General features: G+C 41.6%; 1 protein-coding gene across 1 annotated transcript in view; it reads right to left on the reverse strand.

Annotated features, from left to right (window-relative positions):
- thsd7ba (thrombospondin, type I, domain containing 7Ba) overlaps nt 1-25498 on the reverse strand; it is a 480459-nt gene that overhangs the window by 291066 nt on the left and 163895 nt on the right. Inside the window, exon 7 of the mRNA XM_060930603.1 lies at nt 7790-7990. Within this exon, the coding sequence (XP_060786586.1) occupies nt 7790-7990 (201 nt within the window). The remainder of the gene's footprint in view (nt 1-7789; nt 7991-25498) is intronic.

A 25498-nucleotide genomic window follows, 5' to 3' on the forward strand; every position in this document is an offset into this window, starting at 1 on the left:
CAGGATTCATTCGGCAGCGACTTGATCCCGAGGTCCTTTACCCAGCCACATACAAAACAGTTGTAAGCCTCCATACTCTTCCACGGTTTCATCTGTTTTGCGGTGTAGAAGGACGTCTGCAACACCAGATAGTTCGAGATGTCGGGGAACTCGACTGAAGGGTAGTTTTCCAGATCTTATGACAAATCCTTCTTTCCCAGACTGTAGGGGTCGATTCCATTGCACACAGCAATCTTCTGAATATATCTCTGAATACATCAACGTACTCTGATAAGTTATCGCTAATCGTTTGCACTACAGCAGACGTTTTGGTTTGCTAGACCACCAGCTGTTTTACCGGAAGTGAAATTGCTAAGAAAAGTCATGTGACTGAAACCCAAGAATTTGTGTCCCCTGCATTCAGTGACAATGAGTCGGAGTCTTCAAAAAACATCACTGATCCATGAGCTCCTCTTCCCTCCAGAGACAAACAATCAGTAATCAAGTTCACAGTCGAGTTAACGATACATGTTAAAGGTCTCATTGCATTAATTGTGCGGTGGTCTCTAGTATGAATGAATGAATGCCCTGTGAGCCGGTTTTGGTGAAAAAAATGCTGTGGTTCTCCTGTTTCAGGCTGTTCTAGTTTGGTGGAGGAGTGGGTGGCGGGAGAACGACAGGATTTCAGCTCTTACTCATTAATATTCATGACATGTAAACGTGTTACCTCTGATTGGCTAACAGCACTGTGACGCTACCTCCAGTGGGTCAGAACAAGCAGATGTGGGTGTCTTTGTAAAAACTGTTTTGATTGGCTATTATGGTCTCGACATCGATGTTTTGACCAATAACAATGTAGATAACACGAATTTTACATCACATTCAACGAGATTTAAACGAGACTAAAGATGGCGACTTACAAATAATGTGTAAACATCGTTGGAGTTAATAAAGTTTGAACAGCATGAAGGAACATACCCCAACCCCCTGAAATTAATTTTTTAAAAAATTCTCAACGGATTTGGCATAATATAAAAAGGTCGTTTTTTACTCAGAAAAATCGGAAATCCACCGAAAAGCGGAAAACTCTCGTCCCTGCCGAGCTTGTGACCATGTCATGCATGCTAACGTGGAGAATATGAACATGCTATTTTGTAACAAAAACCTTCGAATAAAAAGTTCATGTTTTACTTCCAGCTTGTGAGCTGGTGGTCGATCGTCTTGACGGTACAGATCCAGGGATTAAAAACAACCTCGAAGCAAAACCACTACTGAAGGCACCGAAGTTTGAAAAGTCACTGTAGTTGAAACGATCAGAACACAGTATTAACGCTGCATTACACTTCGCTGGTGGTGTTCCAAAGATAAATTCCAACCATTTCTTCTTCAGCTCTTCTATCTTGGGCAAGAAATGCAATGTTGATGTGCTACTGCCACAAATAACACAGGCACGAACTTGTTCAGACATGTTTTCAACTTGCTGTTAGGTCCTCTTCGTTAGCTACTGACGAGATGGGCTCTGCTATCTCTTCTCGCGCTTAAATCCGAACTTCCTTCCCGTGGGCAGTCGCAAGCCAAGGTGGGCGAGGCCATGAATACTAATTTTCGAAGTGACTTAAGTTCGTATGGCTTTTTCAGATTCACTCGTTTTTCCGACTATTTCCTTTCATAAGCTAATACAGGGAATGGGAGTAGAATTATATTTTCACATGCAGCATGCATATGCAACTCGGAGTGAACTATGGTATTTCAAAAAGAGCCAGTATTAAACGTTTTTGGTGGAAGGGCACCTTTAAGGCCATAAAGCAAAGGCTTAATGAGCTTTGCTTAGATGTTGATAACGCACAATTATCAAGAACGATGATCAAAGGACCGATAAAATAACAAAGTGTCTGCTGCCATCATCGGTGATTTGCAACGCATGAATGAAGTGAATGGTGAAGATTTGGAAAACATAGCTGTCAGTGTGTGGACACTGTCATTTCCATAACAGATGAAGAAATCATCGCCTCCGTTCGTGATCCTTTAATTCAGTCAGTGAACTGAGATAGTGATTCAGGAGAAATTCATGATCAGGAGAATGTGCCTAAAATTAAAGCAGTCCAGGATTACAAGTTTCTTTGGCAAGTAAAACTGATCGGACACTACTGTAGTATGGACTTTTACTTACTGAAAGTTTACATTATTCACATCGTTTTTATGACATTGCGTCACGTGCGTGCAGAGCAGCTCGCCTTGAACTGCTACTCACATGCACACCACGCTCGAGCTCATCAGGACTAAAATCCGTGCACCTGTTCCTGATCAGAGCGCAATCACAGCGTGTACTTATCAGGACTCTGAAAACACAAAGACGTTGTGAAGTATAAAGTATACGTGCTGTACCCTGTGTCTCTGTTTTACCTTTGTTTTGTAGATTAGGATTTTGCCTTAAGTTCTTGCTTCGGCTATTCTGTTTGTCCCTCGTGTGACCCTTGTCTCTTTCCTTGCTCTGCTTCCGCGTTACGTTTTGGATCCGTTTGGCTGCCTGTTTATCCACAACTTTCCCGAATGCTGACCTTTCCTATGATTCATTGCTGAATCATAGCGGAAGCCGGTCTCTTAATTCTGCTCCACTGTGTTGACGTTTGTAGCTAACGCTAACTGCTATGTAGGTTGGCTAAAAGACGGTTACACGGGTCCGATTTTCTGACGTGCTCTGGGGATAATACGATCAAAATGCCTCATCTGTCTCCCCTCACGGAACGGATAGACGACATGAAGTTGTGTTCCGACGTCAGCTACGTTGACATTGTCAGTTATTTTATTCTTAGCAAGGGCATTGATGGTGAGGAGCGAAGGAACTACAGAAGCACGAAGGCGTACAATTATCTACACAGGAATAAAATTAAGTGTAAAAGAAAGAGAGGGCGAGTTTGTTTCCTTAAAGCCTGAGGTTGAGCCGAGCCAGAGGAAAAAAGGGAAATAAATCCTGCAGTCATGCAGCAGCTCTCATCTGGAAGGTCGGCGATGTCAGAGTAGAGCAATGGGATTATTATATTGGTTTACTAATAATGTAGTGTTTTATACACTACCGTTCAAAAGTTTGGGGTCACCCAGACAATTTTGTGTTTTCCATGAAAAGTCACACTTTTATTTCCCACCATAAGTTGTAAAATGAATAGAAAATATAGTCAAGACATTTTTCTGGCCATTTTGAGCATTTAATCGACCCCACAAATGTGATGCTCCAGAAACTCAATCTGCTCAAAGGAAGGTCAGTTTTATAGCTTCTCTAAAGAGCTCAACTGTTTTCAGCTGTGCTAACATGATTGTACAAGGGTTTTCTAATCATCCATTAGCCTTCTGAGGCAATGAGCAAACACATTGTACCATTAGAACACTGGAGTGAGAGTTGCTGGAAATGGGCCTCTATACACCTATGGAGATATTGCACCAAAAACCACACATTTGCAGCTAGAATAGTCTCATCTCATCTCATCTCATTATCTCTAGCTGCTTTATCCTGTTCTACAGGGTCGCAGGCAAGCTGGAGCCTATCCCAGCTGACTACGGGTGAAAGGCGGGGTACACCCTGGACAAGTCGCCAGGTCATCACAGGGCTGACACATAGACACAGACAACCATTCACACTCACATTCACACCTACACTCAATTTAGAGTCACCAGTTAACCTAACCTGCATGTCTTTGGACTGTGGGGGAAACCGGAGCACCCGGAGGAAACCCACGCGGACACGGGGAGAACATGCAAACTCCGCACAGAAAGGCCCTCTCCGGCCACGGGGCTCGAACCCAGACCTTCTTGCTGTGAGGCGACAGCGCTAACCACTACACCACTGTGCTGCCTAGCTAGAATAGTCATTTACCACATTAGCAATGTATAGAGTGGATTTCTGATTAGTTTAAAGTGATCTTCATTGAAAAGAACAGTGCTTTTCTTTCAAAAATAAGGACATTTCAAAGTGACCCCAAACTTTTGAACGGTAGTGTATATTGTAATAGGCTTTGGACGAAAGCGTCTGCCAAATACCAGAACCATAACTATAACTATCACCATATTAACCATCAGCACCGAGCTCTGGTCTAATCAAACTCGACCAGCCCACTGTACCGTAATGTTTCTTGTACAGGCTCAAGGAGCAAAAGCTCGGAGAGAAGCACAGGCTCACCATTTTAATGCAAATGCTGTCAAATTTTGGAAACAATAAACACACCATACTTAAATCATTCCTTGTCGATGTATTTCTCCAAGCTTCTTCAGGCTATGTGTTTACACTCGTACTTCAGCGCTGATCACTCTTGGATTCTCTCGGCTACACGCACTTATTGTTAGTCGCTTTGAATACAAACGTCAGCTAAATGACTGTAATGTTTGAATAATGTACAATAGCTAAACAACAATTACACAGAATTAACGTCAGGCCCAAAATGCAGCGTTTAGCAGAAAGACAGGAATCGCATGTACAGGGTGGGATTCTGGACAACACGTCGACAGTTCGAGTCCGTTTGTGCTCAAAACAGATTCCATTCATCAAGTCTTTAAGCTTTCGCGAGTTGTTTGTGCCCCAGACGACGGCACACGGTGAACCAGAAAAAGACATAATTTAAAAAGCAGAGGTGGAAAAACTGGATTGACAAAGTAAAAGTCCTGCTTAGGTTTTCCTTCTGCCTGTGCTCTCAACACAGGTGATTTCACCAATGAGCTCATCAACCTGGCTTAGGGGATGTGGTAATTAGGATCAGCTGGTTCACTGAATTGGCTGGAGCAAAAATGTGGCAGGGTTTTTACTTTCTGCACCCGGGTTTTTCCACCTCTGTTAAAAAAACGTTATTGCCTGACTAAAACATGGTTGTCGTAGCTAGCTCCGCTCGGCTACGTTCAGCTCCTTCAGCCTCAGCCGCTTGGATAAACTGGAACTCAAAGACCGGCATCTGGGAGCGGCGAGGATCACGGCGACCCCCATTGTCTCTCGCAGGAAAGTCATGGATAAATAAATACTCTTTCTGCAGTTACATTTGTGCATCTGCCTACTTTACATGACACAGAAAAGAGTGACTTACCGTATTTCCTTTACTTTGTAAACATGTACGTGAATTAAGCGTAAATATACACTGAACAAAAATATAAACGCAGCGGTCCATATTTTATGAAATACAAATGTTCAGATAGAAATTCATTTTCATTTTTATTTTCTATGTGCCCGAGCCCAGTCCAGACGAGAACGTCGTCGCCCAGCAGTCAGGTCCAATCCTCGATGAGGTCTACGTGCATGGAGGCCAGCTTCTCCGAGTCGGTTTCTCACAGTTTGACTGCTGACCCTGCGATTGTGTCTCCCCATGGTCTCATCTGCGGTCCGTGTTGCAGTCCGGCACCGATCACGCAGGTGGGTCAGATGGATATGCCGGTCTTGTGCTGGAGTGGTGACACGTGGCCTGCGTGCATGTGGCATGTTGTCTGTGGTGCCATGCTGCTGAAATCGTCGTCGGAGGCGGACTATCGTGGAATAGCACCCCCAATTGACGCCCTACAGCTCTGATGGACATTCCAGCCTGCAGCATGCCAATGGCTCATTCCCGGTTGATTATGGTCATCTGTGGCATCTTGACATTTGAACATTTTTGTCATTTTAGGGTGGCCTTTTATTGGCCCCACATAAAGGATGGTCATGACATGCATTACTCAGTGGAATTTTTGTCTGCAATGGTCACACCCGACTGGATCATGGATTATCTCAAGTCTGGGCACTGCTCAGAACTTGAGTAGAGGGACATTTTTTTTTTTTTCAAAAAATGTTTACTGGTATGCTATACTATCATTTGATGTGGGCAGAAAAAAAAAATCAGTATCGGATGTACAAAATAAATAAAATCTTTAGGTGCTGCGTTTATATTTTTGTTCAGTGTAAATTAAACACAGTTGGTCTTGTTTTACATAAGAGTGAGTGTTTGGTGTGACAAGTGGGTCCATTTCAGTATTACAAACTTTCCAGTATAACGAACTATTTGGACGTCCAACAAGGAGTTCGTTATCGCGGGGTTGCAGGGTGTTTAGGGGGAGGTCTACATACCTTTGCCCATATAGTGTATTTTGAAATAACGAGACATTAAGGTGAAATGATGCCACAACACTTTATCACAACTTGTTGTTCAGGCCCTTTAGAGACAACAGATCAACAACAAAACACGCACAGACGTCTTTCTTCTGAAATAACGCCCCACAAACGCCATCTTTCGAGGATGAAAAGTACTTGTTAGCGATATATAGAGTTACATTTTTATGAGCTATTCAAGCTAAGACTCAGAGAGAAAAAGAAAAGGAACAAAAAAAAAAGAATAAATGGTACAAAATTAATAAGTTGCTATTGTATAAGATCATTAAAGCACTACAGGAAAATAATCAGGGGCGGCACTGTGGTGTAGTGGTTAGCGCTGTCGCCTCACGGCAAGAAGGTCCTGGGTTCGAGCCCCGGGGCCGGCGAGGGCCTTTCTGTGTGGAGTTTGCATGTTCTCCCCGTGTCCGCGTGGGTTTCCTCCGGGTGCTCCGGTTTCCCCCACAGTCCAAAGACATGCAGGTTAGGTTAACTGGTGACTCTAAATTGAGCGTAGGTGTGAATGTGAGTGTGAATGGTTGTCTGTGTCTATGTGTCAGCCCTGTGATGACCTGGCGACTTGTCCAGGGTGTACCCCGCCTTTCGCCCGTAGTCAGCTGGGATAGGATCCAGCTTGCCTGCGACCCTGTAGAACAGGATAAAGCGGCTAGAGATAATGAGAATGAATGAGGAAAATAATCAGCTTCAGTTTAGTATCAGGAACAGAAACTCTGCTCCATCACACCAACACGTCACTGATTATTTTCTAACAAGAGCAGCGTATTTATAGCACACAGCAAGAATTTAATCGCGTTTCTTCAGCAAATCTTGATTAAGAAACACTAAACTCATTTATTAATTCCCCGTAATTGAGCTTCACAGTGTTCCAGAGTGCACAGTGTGAGTGAGCAATGAGCTTCATCTCATCCCGTTTCCCCAAAACGTCCTGCACACCTGCTCACACACTCGCGTGTCAATTCTCATCAGGATCCTTCATTAGCTAATTTATTTCGACCCTCCCGTGCCTCCTTAATAAACCTACACATAATCTATTGTGACAGAATAATAAAGGATATAAAAAAGATGCAATTAGTCGGATAGGCTGAAGAGAAAGATGGGCAATTACGCTCTCCTGGAAGCCCTTATCAACTTCATGGTGCCACCCGTTCCATCGACCTGCCATCTCTGTCATAAACTACGCTTACTTTAAAGAAGAACGGACCGAGCTGTGCTTCAACTGGGTCATGTGACAAGCACTGCTGCAGCAAGTCAGTGGAAAGTTTGGAAATATCACCTCCATATGGAGGAGACAGACTGTACAATACACTGAGTAGACGTGTCAGAGGGGGACAGTCACTTTTTTGAGCACTTGCAGACTTTTTTATATGTCGCCTTTAAAAGGCCAGGCACATCTTCAGGGATTTAACAAGGCCTGTAAACCCACTGGGGAGAATTTTGATGATGTTCCCAATCAGGAGCTTGTCAGATTGCATCAGCTCAGCCTTCAACGTATACGCCTGCTGTAACAGAACGCTCGAGTCGATGAATCATTTGTGAAACCAGCATCCAGTCGAAAAAATAAAAAGGTCAGATGAAAGCAGTCTCTGAGCCGAAGTACCAGAAATGAAGTCATTGATCATTAAAGACCAACCAAGGACTGCACCTGACTGGTCTTCAGAAACAGTGATTTCTTTCATTTCTTTTTCAGACATAAGGTACCTTCAGAGTTGAAGCAAGCCATGGTTTGACGTCTGCTGCCGGAGCCACAAGTCCCCTCGTTAGGCATGCACACTCCACCGTCCTCAACCCGCCACTGGAAACACACAGGATCTTCACAGGGAATGAACTCCACCAGGTGACCACAGTCCTTTGAGCTTCCAGATCCTTCTCCCAGCACTCGCCTTCTCCTCTCTCTGTAGCCTAAGGATATCCACACACAATAGGTTACAACACGACACAGTCAGTGAGGGAGGAGGAGTGTGTGTGTGTGTGTGTGTGTGTGTGTGTATAAGAAGAAATGATTGAGGCCTTTGGTTGGCAGAAAGAACCTCCTCTTGAATAGCACTTTCCTGATCTCCTGATATGCTCCTCAAACAAACGCATTTCCACCCATCTGCAACGTGACAGCTTCCACATGGTTTCAGAATAATTTAGGGTAAAAACACATCCCCATCCATCACAAGGACACAATTCAGAACATTTACAGTGAAGGCTACAGCCTTTCATGAGGTTCAGAAAAAGTAATGTATTCATCTTCAGTTCTTCATGAATATTTCAGAATTTGGATCATGCTCAAGCAGCCTGCTCTGGATTTTTGCCAAAGGTACTACATTACGCCAGTTAGAACCTAAATCCAGTGGGAGCTACCTTACCAAACAACTGTAGGACCACTTGGCCTCCTAAATGGAAGTGGTGTATTATGAACATGTGTATTATTAGAACTTCCAGTTTCCCTCAAACTTGGCAACAACCCAAAAGCTCTGAATTAGACTCTCATATCCCACCAGTCCAGTTTTCCTAAAGATATAACTTTCAGTCTTTGGGCTGTTCGACTGCCTCAGGTACATTTCCTTTTATATTACACCTGGGAGACTTTAAACTTCTGGTTCACTCAACAGACACTTTTCTTTACTTAGAAAATCCTTTTAAACAAAACTCTAAAAAAAAAAAAAGAGAATTATTTAACAGTTATTCCACGAAATCGAGTCGTACATGAGCTGATAGTCGATGAGGCGCGTAGCACCGAGATTGAGCAGAATAACTGTTTTATTCTATCCACATTCACTGGATTTTGAGAAACAGAGCATGTTTATTATTATTTTTTATGTTCTGCAAATTTGATAAATAAAAACTTTGTACAAAACGTCCGACAAAATCATTTCTGCTTAAAATGTAAACAAACCGGCAAAATGACAGGAGCAATTTGTGAAAAATGCGATAATAATAATAATAATAATAATAATAATAATAATAATAATAATTCTTGAAAATAATTTAAAAAAACATTCTTACCCTCAAATCCTTTCATTCCATATTTTGTTGCTTTTTTTTGTATTTTTGTTGTCGAATCGAGGTTTTATTTCGTCCTCGGTTGGTTCACCTACTGTACATGCGCCGCCATTTTTTTTCTCTACTCATGGTATATGAGCTGATATCCTCGGAGTAGAGTAGCCAATCAGAGCGCGTGACTGCTCATATCCAGTGAACGTGGATAGAATAATTTATTTTATACTCTGTGTAGAGAACATGGGGTTCATTGGATTCTGTTGGGTCATGTTTGTACAACTGGGCTCATAGATCTAATGACTCAGGAACAGATTTATTTGTTGGTTTATTCTCTTTTGTTTCTAAAGGATCTTCTTCTTCTTCTTCACCCCAGCTCATGTTACTAAGCACAAATCTGCAGCTCCAGCAGCAAAACTAGAAATTCTTTACTGAGAAAATCTTTCTGTGTCAAGACAAACAGCAAAATACTGTTCCATAACATAGGAATCACTTCATAAAATGTTTTCCTCATTAACATTAGCTTTTATTCCAAGAACTTTAACCCTTGGATTTTTGCACAAGGATTCTTTAAAGGAACAGTCCACCGTACTTCCATAATGAAATATGCTCTTATCTGAATTGAGACGAGCTGCTCCGTACCTCTCCGAGCTTTGCGCGACCTCCCAGTCAGTCAGACTCAGTCAGACGCGCTGTCACTCCTGTTAGCAATGTAGCTAGGCTCAGTATGGCCAATGGTATTTTTTGGGGCTGTAGTTAGATGCGACCAAACTCTTCTGCGTTTTTCCTGTTTACATAGGTTTATATGAGCAGTGACATGAAACAAGTTCAGTTACACAAATTGAAACGTAGCGATTTTCTATGCTATGGGAAGTGCGCACTATAATGACAGGCGTACTAACACCTTCTGCGCGCTTCGGCAGCGCATTGATATCTGAGCTCCGTATCAATGCGCTGCCGAAGCGCGCAGAAGGTGTTAGTACGCCTGTCATTATAGTGCGCACTTTCCATAGCATAGAAAATCTCTACGTTTCAATTTGTGTAACTGAACTTGTTTCATGTCACTGGTCATATAAACCTATGTAAACAGGAAAAACGCGGAAGAGTTTGGTCACATCTAACTACAGCCCCAAAAAATACCATTGGCCATGCTGAGCCTAGCTACATTGCTAACAGGAGTGACAGCGCGTCTGACTGAGTCTGACTGACTGGGAGGTCGCGCAAAGCTCAGAGAGGTACGGAGCAGCTCGTCTCAATTCAGATAAGAGCATATTTCATTATGGAAGTACAGTGGACTGTTCCTTTAACACAAGAATCCTTAGTTCAAGAACTTTAGCCTGAGATCTTTAGTCCAAGAACTTCAGCACAAGTGCTTTAAAACATGAGCAAAATAATTTTACCCAAAGATTCCTTAATCCTAGACGTTTGGACCAACATCCCTTACTTTAAAAACTTTAGACCACAAATGTTTCCGATAAGAACTTTATCCCAAGATAAGCTTTAGCTTGGAGGCAGTGACACAGTGAGGAGCATTCCCACTCCACAGCTCCAGGCTCTCTGACTCGATCCTGAGCTCGGGTTCCTGTGTGTGTGGAGTCTGTACCTTTGTCTGGTTGATATTCTGAGACTGCAATTCCAGGAACTTCAGTCCAAGTACTTTACACCGAGAACTTTAATTCATGAAATTCAACTCAAGAACTTCTTTCCCAAGGAAAATCTTCAGTTTTATCTCATGTGATCACTTTCACAAGCTCCTTTTTGATAGTTTGATTAACTCAGTCATCTGTTGTTGTTGTTGTTGTTGTTGAATTTCCACCTCAGCCCATATATCTAAGATGTCTGTTTTTCATACCCCAGATGATCTGATATTTGTCTTAACACAACAGTGAAAAATTAAACATCATCACAGCTTCAACCTCAAACACATCCGTTATAATAAACATGAAACAGAACTGGACATTGTGATATTAAATCTGTTATCATTTGATGCTGTAGCTTAGCAAATACGGGTTATTATATTTTCTGGACTTTACACAAATACAACCCTAATTCCAAAAAAATTGGGATGCTGTGTAAAACATAAATAATAAGAGAATGCGAGAATTTGCAAATCATGGAAACCCGATATTTCATTGAAAATAGTACAGAGACAAAATATCAAATGTTGAAATTGAGAAATTATATTGTTTTTTGAAAACTATATACTCATTTTGAATTTGATGTTAGCAACATGTCAGTAAGATGATTGGGTATAAAAAGAGCATCCCAGAGAGGCGGAGTCTCTCAGAAGTAAAGATGGGGCGGGGTTCACCGCTCTGTGAAAGACTGCGTGGGCAAACAGTGCAACAATTTAAGAACAACAAAACATTCTCATTGTAAAAACTGCAAAGAATTTGTGGATCACATCATCTATGGCCCATAATGTCATTAAAAGGTTCAGAGAATCTGGAGAAATCTCTGTATGCAAGAGACAAGGCTGAAAACTGACATTGGATGCCTGTGATCTTCAGGCCCTCAGGAGACACTGCATTAAAAGCAGACACGTGTCTGTAGTGGAAATCACTGTATGGGCTCAGGAACACTTCAGAAAACCATCGTCTGTGAAAACACTTCATTACTGCATCCACAAATGCAAGTTAAAACCAGATATAAACAATATCCAGAAACACCGCCACCTTCTCTGGGCTTGAGCTCTTTTACGATGGACTGAGGTGAAGTGGAAAACTGTCCTGAGGTGAAGAGTAGAAATTCTTTTTAGAAATCATGGACACCACGTCCTCCAGGCTAAAGAGGAGAGGGACCATCCGGCTTGTTATCAATGCGCAGCTCAAAAGGCAGCATCTGTGATGGTACGATGGTGCATTAGTGCACATGACATGGGGAGCTTGTACATCTGGGAAGGCATCATTAATGCTGAATGATATAAACACGTTTCAGAGCAATACGCTGCCATCCAGACAAAATCTTTTTCAAGGAAAGCCTTCCTTCTTTCAGCAAGACAATGCCAAACCGCTTTCTGCACATATTAAAACTGCATGGCTCCATAGTAAAAGAGTCCAGGTGCTAAACTGGCCTGCCTGCAGTCCAGACCTGTCTCCCATTTAAAACATTTGGTGCATATGAAGTGCAAAATATGACAAAGGAAACCCCGAACTATTGAGCAACTGAAATTATATATCAGGCAAGAATGGGACAATATTTCTCTTTCAGAACTACAGCAATTGGTCTCCTCAGTTCCTAAACGTTTACAGTGTTGTTGAAAGTAGAGGTGATGCAACACAGTGGTAAACGTGGACCTGTCCCAACTTTTCTGAAACCTGTTGCTGACATCAGATTCAAAATGAGCAGATATTAAAAAATAAATAAATAATAAAATGTCTGTTTCAACATTTGATATGCTGTCTTTGTAACATTTTCAATTAAATATAGGGTTTCCATGATTTGCAAATTATCGCATTCTGTTTATTTACAATTTACACAGCATCCCAAATTCTTTTGGAACCAGGGTTGTATGTTCACTTTCTGAAGCATGGCTAGTACCCTGACATTTACCCCAAGCTTTGGTGCCTTCTCTTCTCCTTTTTCAGCCTTAAACAGACACTTAAGACTATATTTACAAGTAATTCTCAGATGTTCTCGACACACCAGTCCTGGCTTGCCCTACAGGTGAAGGCTAGCTCCTCATATTGAAGAGAAACCTTTTATAATAACACATTAAATAAAATCCCTCTTCTGAGGTACTACATTATTTGATGGAACAGAAATCGTTCTTATGAGCTGCAAAGTCGAAAGCAGGACAGCTTACGGGTGTTTATCCAAAGCCTGGTTTGTTTCCCCCTGTCTTTCTCACTCCACCGCTTTCCCTCGCTCTTTGCTCATTGCTTTTCCGTGTCAGTGTGCAGTGTTTTGTGCCTGCGGCCGTCTCTCTCCCACGCTTCCTGACTCCACAGTCCTGGGAAAATCAGCGAGTCGACTGTGCCAGAGATCTAAGACTTTGAAATAATCAGAGCAGCCTGCAGCCCTGTTGCACCGGAAGCCCTCTAATACATCAAGGTTGTGCATCAGGTGTAGGGCTGCGAATCATAAGCAGGAAACACCCACCTCTTATTCACCTCAACCCACTCAGAAGGAAATCTGCCTACAGTAACGCCGCCATATATATATTAGTCCTGTTCATGGTTGGAGTATACCTTTATATTTATTATTTTTCTTCCTTTTTTTTAATCCTCTGACCCTAACTACAGCTCACATCTCCACTGATTAAACCTCTTAGCTCATAACTAAAGCTTTGGCGAGGTTAAAAGTGGAACAAGAACAGGAAAATATGCAACTAAATGATGATTTCCTTTCGCTTCAGGAAGTACCTGACATTTCACTCTCACATTTACAAATATACAGTCCTGTGCAAAAGTCATCAGCACCCTGTTTTTTTTTCTTTTCTCATCCAAACTCATCTCATCATCTCATTATCTGTAGCCGCTTTATCCTGTCCTACAGGGTCGCAGGCAAGCTGGAGCCTATCCCAGCTGACTACGGGCGAAAGGCGGGGTACACCCTGGACAAGTCGCCAGGTCATCACAGGGCTGACACATAGACACAGACAACCATTCACACTCACATTCACACCTACGGTCAATTTAGAGTCACCAGTTAACCTAACCTGCATGTCTTTGGACTGTGGGGGAAACCGGAGCACCCGGAGGAAACCCACGCGGACACGGGGAGAACATGCAAACTCCACACAGAAAGGCCCTCACCGGCCACGGGGCTCGAACCCGGACCTTCTTGCTGTGAGGCGACAGCGCTAACCACTACACCACCGTGCCGCCTCATCCAAACTTGGTTATAGATTTATATTTTATGACTTCTACAGTACATTATCAAGTCACAACATTAAACAAACATTTAGTTCGTTTTCCAGCACAAAATTAAATGTTACAGGGGGAAAAAAAATTGTAATATGTCTGAGCGGCATATTCCAGAAGAGAGCACTTTTCAGATAAAAAAAGAAAACATAATGAAGGCGACTGGAAATTTTTGGTGCAAAATGAAGAAGCGAGTGTGACAGTCAAAGTGTCCAGAAGAACTGTGGCTGGTTCTGTAAGATGCTCAGTAAAACCTGCAGCTCATTTCCGCAGAAAACTGACCTCACTGGACCTGAGACGGATATATATATATTTTTTAAAGCAAAGGGAATTTCTTCTCACACCAAATACTGACTTTGTTTCATTAATTATGGTTCACTGATTACTGTTTACATGTACCTAAGACTTTTGCACAGGACTGTATATTTATAGGAAAAGTATTTTATGGCATTTGAAACACAGGTAAAGTTTACTTCATATCAAACTCTGTGTGTCTCACACACAAAAATAATTTAAAATATTAATTAAAAAAAAGCATTTACATGGTCCCAGGAATATAGCCATTAAATATAACAGTTAAAATACTTTTTAAAAATCGCATTACCTCACCTGCGACGGAGTAAGTGGGGCAAGGTGTTGTAATCAGTTTGTTTGTTTGTCTGTTAACAATCTAGCGTCTAGACGGTTGTACCGATTGACTTCAAATTTTCAGGGTAGGTGGGTATATTCTTTTAGCTATTTCTGTTTCTTTTAAATACTCAATAACAATTTTTTGGGGTTTTGTTTTTGAGTAGAGTTTTTATTTCATTCTTGGTTGGTTCAGCGACACACTCCGCCATTTTGTTTTTCTCTCCATATGGTATATGAGCTGATATCCTAGTAGTAGAGTGGCCAATCCGAGCACACTCCGAGCTCATATCCATGAGGAACATGGATAGAATAATTATGGTGGTCTGAGATTGGTTTACACGTGTAAGGCCGTTTTAAAATAGCAATGATTTGGCCTTTACTATGTTGTTAATTTTATGTAAATTAATTACACTATGTTAATGGAAAATGACTGCAGTTACCACAATGCATTGGTTTATTTTATTTTGACACGATGCATGTTTCCCACTGAAATGTCTAAAAAACCTTGATGCTGTAACCAATCCTGCGTGAGTTAAGAAGTAGTGATGTGTATCGGGCCAATTAGAATTTAGGGATGATTAATCTCGAATCTGTTGCTACCTACGACACAGAGGTGAAGGTGAGAATACGTTTGGGCTACGAAGTTCACGGATGTAGCGCGGGAGCAGCTAAGTTGGTAAGGAGAGGCTTATTTAACATTTTTGGAGACTGAGTACAGCTAATAGGCTACCAATCCAAATGTTAACGAGTGTCTGTAGTGAAAGGCTCCAGAGTGTTTGCTTTCATCTGTTAAGTTTAAAAGTGGACTACCAAGCTAATCATTTCCAGTTTTTTTTTTCTACTGTATTCGCGGATGTATCAAGTGCTGTAGCACATGTTGTAATGGCAAGAAAAGTGTCAAGTTTTGAACTTTCTTCATTGCATCAAGACATCAGACTTAGGCTACATCCACACGACAACGGCCACGAGATTATTTTTTTAAATATCACATCCACATGGGAACGGATCAGTAAAATATCAGGTTCATATGGCAACGCAACGCTTGCTGAAAACGATGCAATACACATGCCACACCTCTACGTGCGCTGTAAGACGGTCCCATCGGAGACACCAGAACAATAGAAGAAGTAGACGCATGCGCATAAACCCCTTCTTCTGTAGCATCAGCCACATAAAGTTTTGATTATTAATCAGTAGCGTAAAACGAAAGACGCGGAAAGAGGAATGAACGGGGGTAGATGGAAGCCGGTACGCCAACATTCTGATATCCTCCAGAATTCTTTAATGGTCTGGAATAAATTGAATGCTACACATTGATGGATTACTTTGTTCTTCTACGCCCTTTTTGAGGAATGTATTGTTGGACTTAAACCGACATCTGAAGAGGTGAGATCGCTCCTTTTTTTCCCTATTTTTGCTGGCGGGATTGTTTTTGTTTTTGGAAAGCGCACAGGCGGTGCGCGGTTTGGTACTGCTTCCGTAGTGTTTGGACTAAAGACTCTGCCCTAAGGGCTACTCTCTCTCTCTCTCTCTCTCTCTCTCTCTCACTTTGCACCATTACACAATAAATATTCACAGTGAAAATATTTTGTAAGCGCATTTCATGAACCAAGTTAAAGGATTTGTTGACAACTCGCATCGAGTTCGTTACACTTCTACCTGGCGTGAAGCACTCACAGTCATGTGGTTGTGACATCATCGTAAACAAATCCGTTCTACTCATCCAGATGACTTTGCAACGGGGCCGTTGCCAGATCTTTCCACTCTGGAACCCGTTCTCAAAAGATTTCCCAAAACGCCGGTGCCGTGTGGACGCCAGGCCGAAACGATAAACAATTTTATCAGATTCACCTGAATCCGTTGCCGTGTGGACAGGGCCTCAGTGAACATGAACTCTGATAAAGCTAGCGAAGCCACGTTTGGAAGAACAGCTCGCTCGTCAAAGGCTTATTGTCATCTGGACTACCTGCTGCTACAGGGAGCTACTAGCCTCCATTGCCATCGTCTCGCTCACCATGCGTCCTGGACTGCTGAGTTCGTGAGTAGCTTGTTTGAAGCTCAACTGCAGATTCATCCACCAAGCACGGTAACAGCGTGAGTGTACTTTATTTTTGTTTCGGTTGGATTTCATTTGCCATTGGAACTTGCATTGTGGATTATTTTTCTCATGTGCACCAATGTTTAATGGGCCCCTACTTATTTTTATTTTTGTAAGCTTGCTATTATAATTTCATAGAGACGTATTGAACTGATTCTGAGTATTATTGACTGTTTAAAATTGTCACTTCATCACATCACCTTTTGTAGAGGGTATTTTTCTTTTGTTCACTTCCGTTAGCGCAGGGGTTTTCAAAGTGTGGGAGAGTCCGCCCCCCCTCGGAGAGCAAATAAACAACAGCGCCCCCTTACAATTTTTGTTGTTGCTATACTTAATGTTCCACTCGTATTTAAAAAATGGTTGTTGTACACATTTTTTTTCTTTTACACATTTTAAACATCTGTGCTTTTTGAAAACATCTTTTTTTACACATTTAAAACATATGAGCTTTATTAAAACTTCTTTTTTCTACACATTTTAAACATCTCATAGCATCGTTAGCGAGCACCTCTTGGCAGACAACACACTGTGGCAGTGGAGCATCTTCAGATCCAGTCCATGAAAATCCAAACTTTAAATAATCGTGGTCATACTTCCTTCTTTTTTTGCTTGGCCCAGACTCTGTCTCCTCACTCACTGTAGCTTTAGGTACTAAAAATCGATCCATTTTGTCTCCGGTAAAGGCTAGCTGAAGTTCGCTAAATGTCCGCAATAGTAACATATTCTGGTTTATTTTTCCTCACGTTGCGCCCCCCCCCCCCAATAACTCTGGCGCCCCCTAGGGGAGGCACGCCCCACACTTTGAAAAGCCCTGCGTTAGTGGGATTAACAGCGTCACTCAGCGTAATGGTTGAATGGGGTACTGTCAGAGGATTTGTGATACATTTCAGTTCATTATACACAGGGCTTTGAACCAGAATTTTTTTCCTATTGGTTCGTTCCGAACAGAAACGGAATTTTAACGTTTCCGGTTTTGGGTTCCACCATTAAATAGACGTTCCCGAACCGGTTAGAACAAAAAAATTTCGTTCCCGGAACGGTTAATTACGTTCCCTGTCAGCTGTTTAACAAATGGCTATAAAATTATGTCTCTGTCTCATCCGGCTTAAGCCAAATGTAGGCTAATTCTATTACAACCTTCATTAAATAAGACAAGAAATAATTCAAAACAATTATTATTTCAAATGTTGGCGATTTGGATTCTCAGTATGTCTTCCCATCTACACAAACAGAAAAAGTGCCAAAAATGAAAGATAATTCGTTTAGTGTGTTACCAAAGGCTAGTCAGGCCCTATGCATTGATAGGCTAACACGTCATTTAATGTTCGCGAGCCTCTCATTAACGTGGACAAATATATTGATATCGTGACGTTTTTGAATAACGATAGACTGCAATATTTACCTCTTATTTAAGATGTGGAGATGTGATAGTAGTCCACCCTCCCGCTCTCTCCATTCAGTCAGCGAATGTCACACAGGAAGTGAACCCCAGCGGGTCATAGAACCTTGCGTAGGAGAAGAATGACTTTTTTATTTGTAGGCTACAGAAACTTTGAGGAACGAAATAAAAACCGGTATTAACCGGTTACCATTATTTTTAATAAGCGTTTCTGTTCCGGAACATAAAAAATAATAAAGTTTCTGTTCCATGTGAAATAGAAAAAGTTCCCGGTTTTCGTTCCTTGAACCGGTTCAAAGCCCTGATTATACAGTTGTGTACGAAGGTGACAGAAGTGAATTGAGACTTCTTATTTTTATTTCGTATTTAGTCAACTATATCTTCTTTACATACATTTGCACACATTTTACACACACACACACACACACACACACACACATTTTTATTGATACATGCTTACACTTTATTTCATTTGAACACAAGGTAAAATAAATGTCACCTATTTGTTAAAATTTATCTGAAGTGTGGCATTGCCTTACTGTAGTTTAACTGACACTTCCTGGTAAAGTATTTCTTCAGTGGAGGCACCACGCTAGTTACATACTAAATTCGTACAGTACTTACCTATTCTAATTTTGAGACTAAATCTGCTAACGTTAATGGTAGACAGGAAATCCAGTCACTTCACCATCACCAGCTGGAAACCCAGGATCCTGTTTGTTTTAAATGAGTGTGACCTCAGTGTAGATTAAAACACTCGGGAAAAAGGGGTTACACACGGTTTATAATGATCAAATGCCTTACAGTTAAGATTTAGTTTGTTCACACACACACACACACACACACACACACACTGAATAATGCTTAATCCTACGTAAACCCTCATCTGGAAATACACACACATACACCTTTCCTACATGCAGCACACACACACACACACACACACACACACACACACACACACACACACACACACAGCCCCTCGGCATGAGGATCGATGTGAGGACCTGGCAAACTGGAGAAAATAATGTAATGGAAGTGCAGACTACAGACATCTATAATTAAAAATGCAGCTCTACGATCAGATTTATTCAGGAGGAAAGAACAGCGGAGAGGTGACAGTTACGCATCACTTCCTCTGTCCTTCTCTTTATCATTCCTGCGCTCATTACTGCCAGAGAGAACTTGCTTTTCAGAGCATACACACCTCTATTCACTCGAGTACTTGAACGGAGAGAAAAACAATCTCGAAAACATGGTGGAAATGTGAACAAAGAGGCTGAACCAAATGGACAAGCTGTATTAATGGTTACATCCTGTGTGTGTATGTGTGTGTGTGTGTGTAGGCTGTGGGTTCAGTAGAACGAAGCTTTGAAGAATATAAAAAGCTCAGAGGGAATCAAGATAAAAGACGGTGCTAAAATAAGACGAGAAAAGGGCCTGGTGTTGAGTAAATAGGTTATTCTCCCTGCGGCTGAGGAAACGGAGAGTCAAAACCAGCCGAGGAAAAATATTCAAACATTCTTAAGGAATGTGCATGTTTTGTACGTCGCTCTGGATAACAATGTCTGCTAAATGACAGTCCCGTGTTACACGTTCACGTTATTCACACGTCCACTGAAAATTAGGGTTTGGGGTGCATTGGTTTTCTGATCCAGCATCAATTACAAAACAAAACTGGACCCGTGTTCCAGGAGCTCCATAAATATTATTTATTCCTAATCACAAATCTATTCATGAGATTTAAAAAATCCATTACATTTCATTACCTCCATTGGAATGTGAACAAAAGTGCTTCAAATTATGTGTGCGTGTGTGATGTCTGTGAATGCAAAATAAATTTAAAAACGTCTTTATAGAGAAAAGCACTGTTAAATGTTCCAATGACGTGATGTCACCCAGCACCGCATTAACACCCAAACGACTCCAGAGACGTCTGATTGGTCGAGCCATCGTTAACTCTAACTCTAAACTTAATGTTTCATTTCTCTAAAACTTTATGGAGAAAAGCAAAAGAGTTATAGATCAGTTGTAGTTATAGATGATCTTCTCCCATCAGAAATACTGTAGAACATGGTGACAACCATATCTAGGAGTAAATGTGGATAATAAACGTAACATGGAGGGAGGGGGGGTGGATAACACTCAGTGCGTTTACATGCACATCCAAATCGAGCTACTTTCGGTAATCGAGCTAAGGGTCCCAGCAGGGGTGCCAGAGAAATCCAATCCTACATGCACACAAGGAAATCGAGCTATTGTGTGAGGTACATTGTGCACCCGAGCCACAGGTGGCGCTACACGCCCCATCGTGTTGGTACACTTCCGGTTGTCGTCATGAAGAAGAGGAGTGATTTCCACTTTACATTCACACCACATGTCATTGCCACCTGTTGGCTACAAACTGTCCTGCGCAGACCACTGTTTTGTAAGACAACTTATTTTGCACAATTGTATATTTTTCTAAAGTCCATTTTTTGCTTACAATTTAACTTATGTCTTAATAAACACACAAAAAGTTCAATTGTTTTTGTTTTTTGTCTCCTTGTTCCTCCTGACCTCTTCTGCTGCTCGCTACTACTGCTGTTGTCATGCCGACCGAGGCTGTTGTGTTTCCCGCTTGTGGTCTCGTCACTCGTCACTTCCGGAAGGGGCAGTGCTGAAGTAAGTAGCTCGACTACGTAGCTCGATAGGGTTTACATGCACTAAGTAGCTCGGCTACAATCGCATAATCTAGGTCGCGTAGCTCGATTACGAGAAATCCAGTTCGTTTCGATTTCAGCCGAGCTAAGGTGTTTCCATGGCATTTAGAACTTCGATTTCAGTCGAGCTACGGCAGAAATTCGATTTTCTCTATGTGCATGTAAACGCACTGACTGTCGCTAAAGCAATTAATTCCCTGGGGTTCCTGAGGAGAAACCTCTGGTTCTGCCCCAGGGAAGTGAAAACCAGTGAACATGATGTTAATTAGACCACATATGGAATACGCAACATGTGCTGGGGACCCATTTAAGACTTCTTCTTCTTCTTCTTCTTCTTCTTCCAGCTGTTCCCGTTAGGGGTCACCACAGCAGATCATCATGATTGTTGTATTTGATTTGGCATAGGTTTTACACTGGATGCCCTTCCTGATGCAACCCTCTGCAGTCTATCTGGGTTTAGGACTGGCACTAAGTATGCACTGTCTTGTACGACCCCAGTGGCTGGGTATTTTACCAAATCTGCATGTCTTTGGACTATGGGGAAACCAGAGCACCTGGAGGAAACCCATGCAGACATGGGAAGAACATGCTGTACAAACACCACACAAAGGCCTCCAGTGGCTGTGGAGTTTGAACCTTGAACCTTCTTGCTGTGAGGTGACGGTGCTAACCATGACACCACCATGCCACAAGGGACAGCAGTGTCACTCAAATAGTGACGGAACTGCAGTGGGAACGACCGGAAACAAGGAGGGCAAGGAGTAGATTAGCCATGAATTTCTGAATAAACTTCAAAACAGAACATCGGTAATAAAGGCAGACAAACACTGAACTTACAAGTAAAAAGAACAAAGAAGAAGGATGACAAAATAATAGAAATTCCATTGGCCAAGATGGACACGTAGAAAACTTCATTTTTTGTAAGAACAAGCAAGGGCTTGAATAAACCTGATAACCCTACAGTCAAAGCACACAACTTGGTTTTACAGAGTTTACATCAGGTTGGCGATATGCAGAGTTCTGCCCTGCTGAATAAACATTCAGAAGGTTCAGTGTGCTTCTTTAGAAACAACATTCTTGTGATTGGCTACTCTACTACTAGGATATCAGCTCATATACCGTGAGTAGGGAAAACAAAATGGCGGAGTGTGTTGCTGAATCAACTAAGGACAAAATAGAAACTCTACTCAAAAACAAAACCCACCCCAAAAATACAAAAAAAAGCAACAATACTGTATATGGAATAAAAGTATTTGATGGTAAGAACATATCTTTTTTTTTTATTTGCAAGAATTATTATTATTAATGCATTTTTCACAAATTGCTCCTGTCATTTCGCCAGTTTGTTTAAATTCTTCATCATTAAGCATCAAAATTTGTTGAATTTTTTTAGACTGGTTCATAAAAGCTCAAAGAAGTTTGAAAATTACAGAACTGAAATGTCCGAGGAAAAATTAAATGAATGTCTAAAGCTATTCTATACCTCGGCAAGACGGCACTTTCTACAAAAAAAACAACACTAAAGTCAATTCGTGCCGCCATCGACAGGTTTTTAAGAAGTCCGGCTTTAAGAAGCAGAAATGATTTTGTTGGACATTTTGTATAAAGTTTTTATTTCTTGAATTTGCAAAAAAATAAAAATAAAAATGCTGTGTTTCTCAAAATCCAGTGACTGTGGATAGAATAAAACAGTTATTCCACTCAATCTCGTCATACATGGATTATAGCCGCGATCAACTCATGTACGAGTCGATTTCGTGGAATAACTGTTAAATATGTCTGTACTGATGCACTAACTATCTCACCACACCTCATTACGTTAGCTCTCACTTTTCAGCCTCGCTGATTCGATTTCTGAAACATTGGACTGAACATCACATTAGTGGTTTCACTACACGCTCACTAATGAACTTGTGAGCTTGTTCCAGTTTATATGACTGTTATACTGTGATAGTGACATTAATAGAGACGAAGCAATGTTTCCAAAGATTTAGATTCACATATTTTTTTCCTGCTGTAGCATTAAGTAGGCCACGATCCACTTTATTTTTGTCCTCCAGTCTCTTCATGTCTCCAGTCTATTATTCCTGCCATGGAGATACCTGAGATTTCTCCCCTCGCTCTACAGGACTTCAGCTTCCTGTCAGAACCACTGAACTCTTCAGTGTCACGTTCAGCACTTAGCCAAGAGCAACTTTACAGTCTCTCTGTCTAACACACACACACACACACACACACACACACACACACACACACACACACACACACACAAAACCGTCCTCATTCTTCAGGAGGTGACATGAGTCCAATCCCAGAGCTCAGAACCATCTTCCCAGCTTCTCCTGGTCCTGAATATATTTATCTAAAACACTCGAGGAGAAACTTCTAGCTGCAGTTAGACACCAATCTTTAAGTGGAAACTTATTTCTCTTTCAGTTTTTATTTTTAACGCTGCATAAATACAATGATAACCAACATGGTAACTCGATATAAAAACATTTCTGTTGCGAATTGTATTCTGGGAAATACCAATTTCATTTAAAGATTATATTCCACTGCACTGATTAATTCCTGAATCCTTTTTCTCACTTTGCATTTTAAATCAACACTCATTTGTGACCGCTCACCGAATCCAGGGACACATGTCGGCCGAAACGAATCCAAGATAATCGCAAAAGAAGCATTTTTTTTCGAAGTTTGTGATTTTTGTTTTTTTCCATCATGTGCAAGTTGAGATCTTGAAGAATGCAATCAGTATTTCAGATAATAGATTGTTTTGTTGGAAAAGCATACATTTTTTGTTGCAAATTGTCTCGTTTTTGTCAGGACTGTAGCCTGCTGGGGGGTGTGGGAAAATTACCATATGGGCCATTCACATGATGATTTAAGTCATTTGTTTTTTTTTTCGCGAATCAGCTGTATGATCCGAGTTGAGCGCATGGCTACTTAACTGCATACAGGCATGTAATTTCACTATGGAATGAGTTACTAAACAGAGCGCAGAGGAGCTGAAACACCGCGAAGCAAACAGACACACAGTATTTACATCGGAGATCAACATTTCTAGCAAAAAAACCCGCAACCTCGTTTTCCAGATTGAATGGAATACTTGAATGATCGGATGATACACGGACCGTTCTAGGATTACATTCCATCGGAGGCATTGGTGTGTGCAAGGCGCCGTTTCTCTTTCTGATGGGGTAAGTTCATTAATCTAAGGCTGTGTGGTTATTTTTGCATGTAACGGAGAGTGTTGTGGTTTGGTTAAGCCTAGGTCACAACCGGACGTACGATTTTTTGGCCGTGTGATTTTTGGTGTTTCCCAAATCGCTGCGTTTTTTTTTTTGTTCACGGAGAAAGACACGCGTTGGCCGTAAGTTTGTCTTGCAACCTGAAAAAAACGCAAGCGCCCGTAGAGTTTGTTTGACATGACAAAGAACCTCTGTGGCCGGTCTGCGGCTCGAAAATCAGCACATCACACGCGCGCTCTCATGCGTTTCATGCAAGATCTCCGTGTGTTTCTTGCGTTTTTTGCATGTAGACCGGCCGTAGGAGCGCGTACTGTACGGCCGGTTGTGACCGAGGCTTTACATGAAACTAGTGTTGTGTTAGTTGTGTCATCATCGTGCTATCTTTCTTTCTTACGGTGTGAGTAATTTTTCAACCACAAAACATTAAAGTATACTTTAGGACTTATTTTTGTACTTCATAATTGTGTTGGGCATACTTTGCATGGAAGGAAAATTGACGTGGTGATCTTTGTTTACATGAAAGTAGTATTGTGCTAGCTAGTAGGGGGTGGGGCTTTCCTTAATGTCGTGCAAATGAGCAGCATTATGTGCCCGCCCTACACCCAGAGTAGCTGAGATGGAAAACTTTGAGGGCGATTTTCTCCCTTTCTGTTTTAAGAAGTATACACTTTCAAAAGGCCACACATTCTTCAAATATTGTCAGATCTCCACATGGAAGGCATCATTGGAAAGCTTAGAAACTGTACTTTCTGAATCTGTCAATAACTCAAAATGCCCCTGGGCCGACATGTGTCCCTGGATTCTGTGATCTGCCACCTTTGTTTGAACACAAACTGTTTCTCTTTACATCTGTGGAACAATTTAACGCTAATTCAGTGTTTCTCAACTACTGGGCCGCAGCCCATTAATGGGCCACAAAGCGCTATCTAGTGGGCCGTGAATTTTTTTCAAGTTTGAAGCCAAATACTAAATAGTTCAGGATGTCATTGTATCCCAAAAACGGTAGCTGGTTTGCCGTATACTTTTCAAGTGGAATGAATACATTTGTGGGTAAATTAAGAAGAACAAGCCTTTATTATTGTCACGTTCCTCCTTTGCATTTAACCACCCCTGTGCACACACACACACACACACACACACACAGAAATAAATATGTTTGTGGGTAAATTATATGGATCTGTGATTCCTGCTGGAAGAGAAGAGCAGGGAGGATTGAGAATCGAGTGGCTGTGGTTTGTTTACCCCGATACTAAAACTTCTGGTATCCTACCAACCATTGCAAAGATGCGTACAAAAAGCCCAGAAACTCCTCCTTACCCGGGCAAAATCGATAGAGGATTTATCTTGTAGTGTCCTGAGCCCCAGATCTTTAACCCAGCCACACATAAAAAGTCGTTCTCCTCCATGCTCTTCCAGGTTTTCATCTGTGTGTCCATGTAGAACGATGTCTGCAGCACCAGGTAGTTTGAGATGTCGGGGA

Source organism: Neoarius graeffei, chromosome 9 (genome assembly GCF_027579695.1).
Source record: "Neoarius graeffei isolate fNeoGra1 chromosome 9, fNeoGra1.pri, whole genome shotgun sequence".
Taxonomy (NCBI): Eukaryota; Metazoa; Chordata; class Actinopteri; order Siluriformes; family Ariidae; genus Neoarius; species Neoarius graeffei.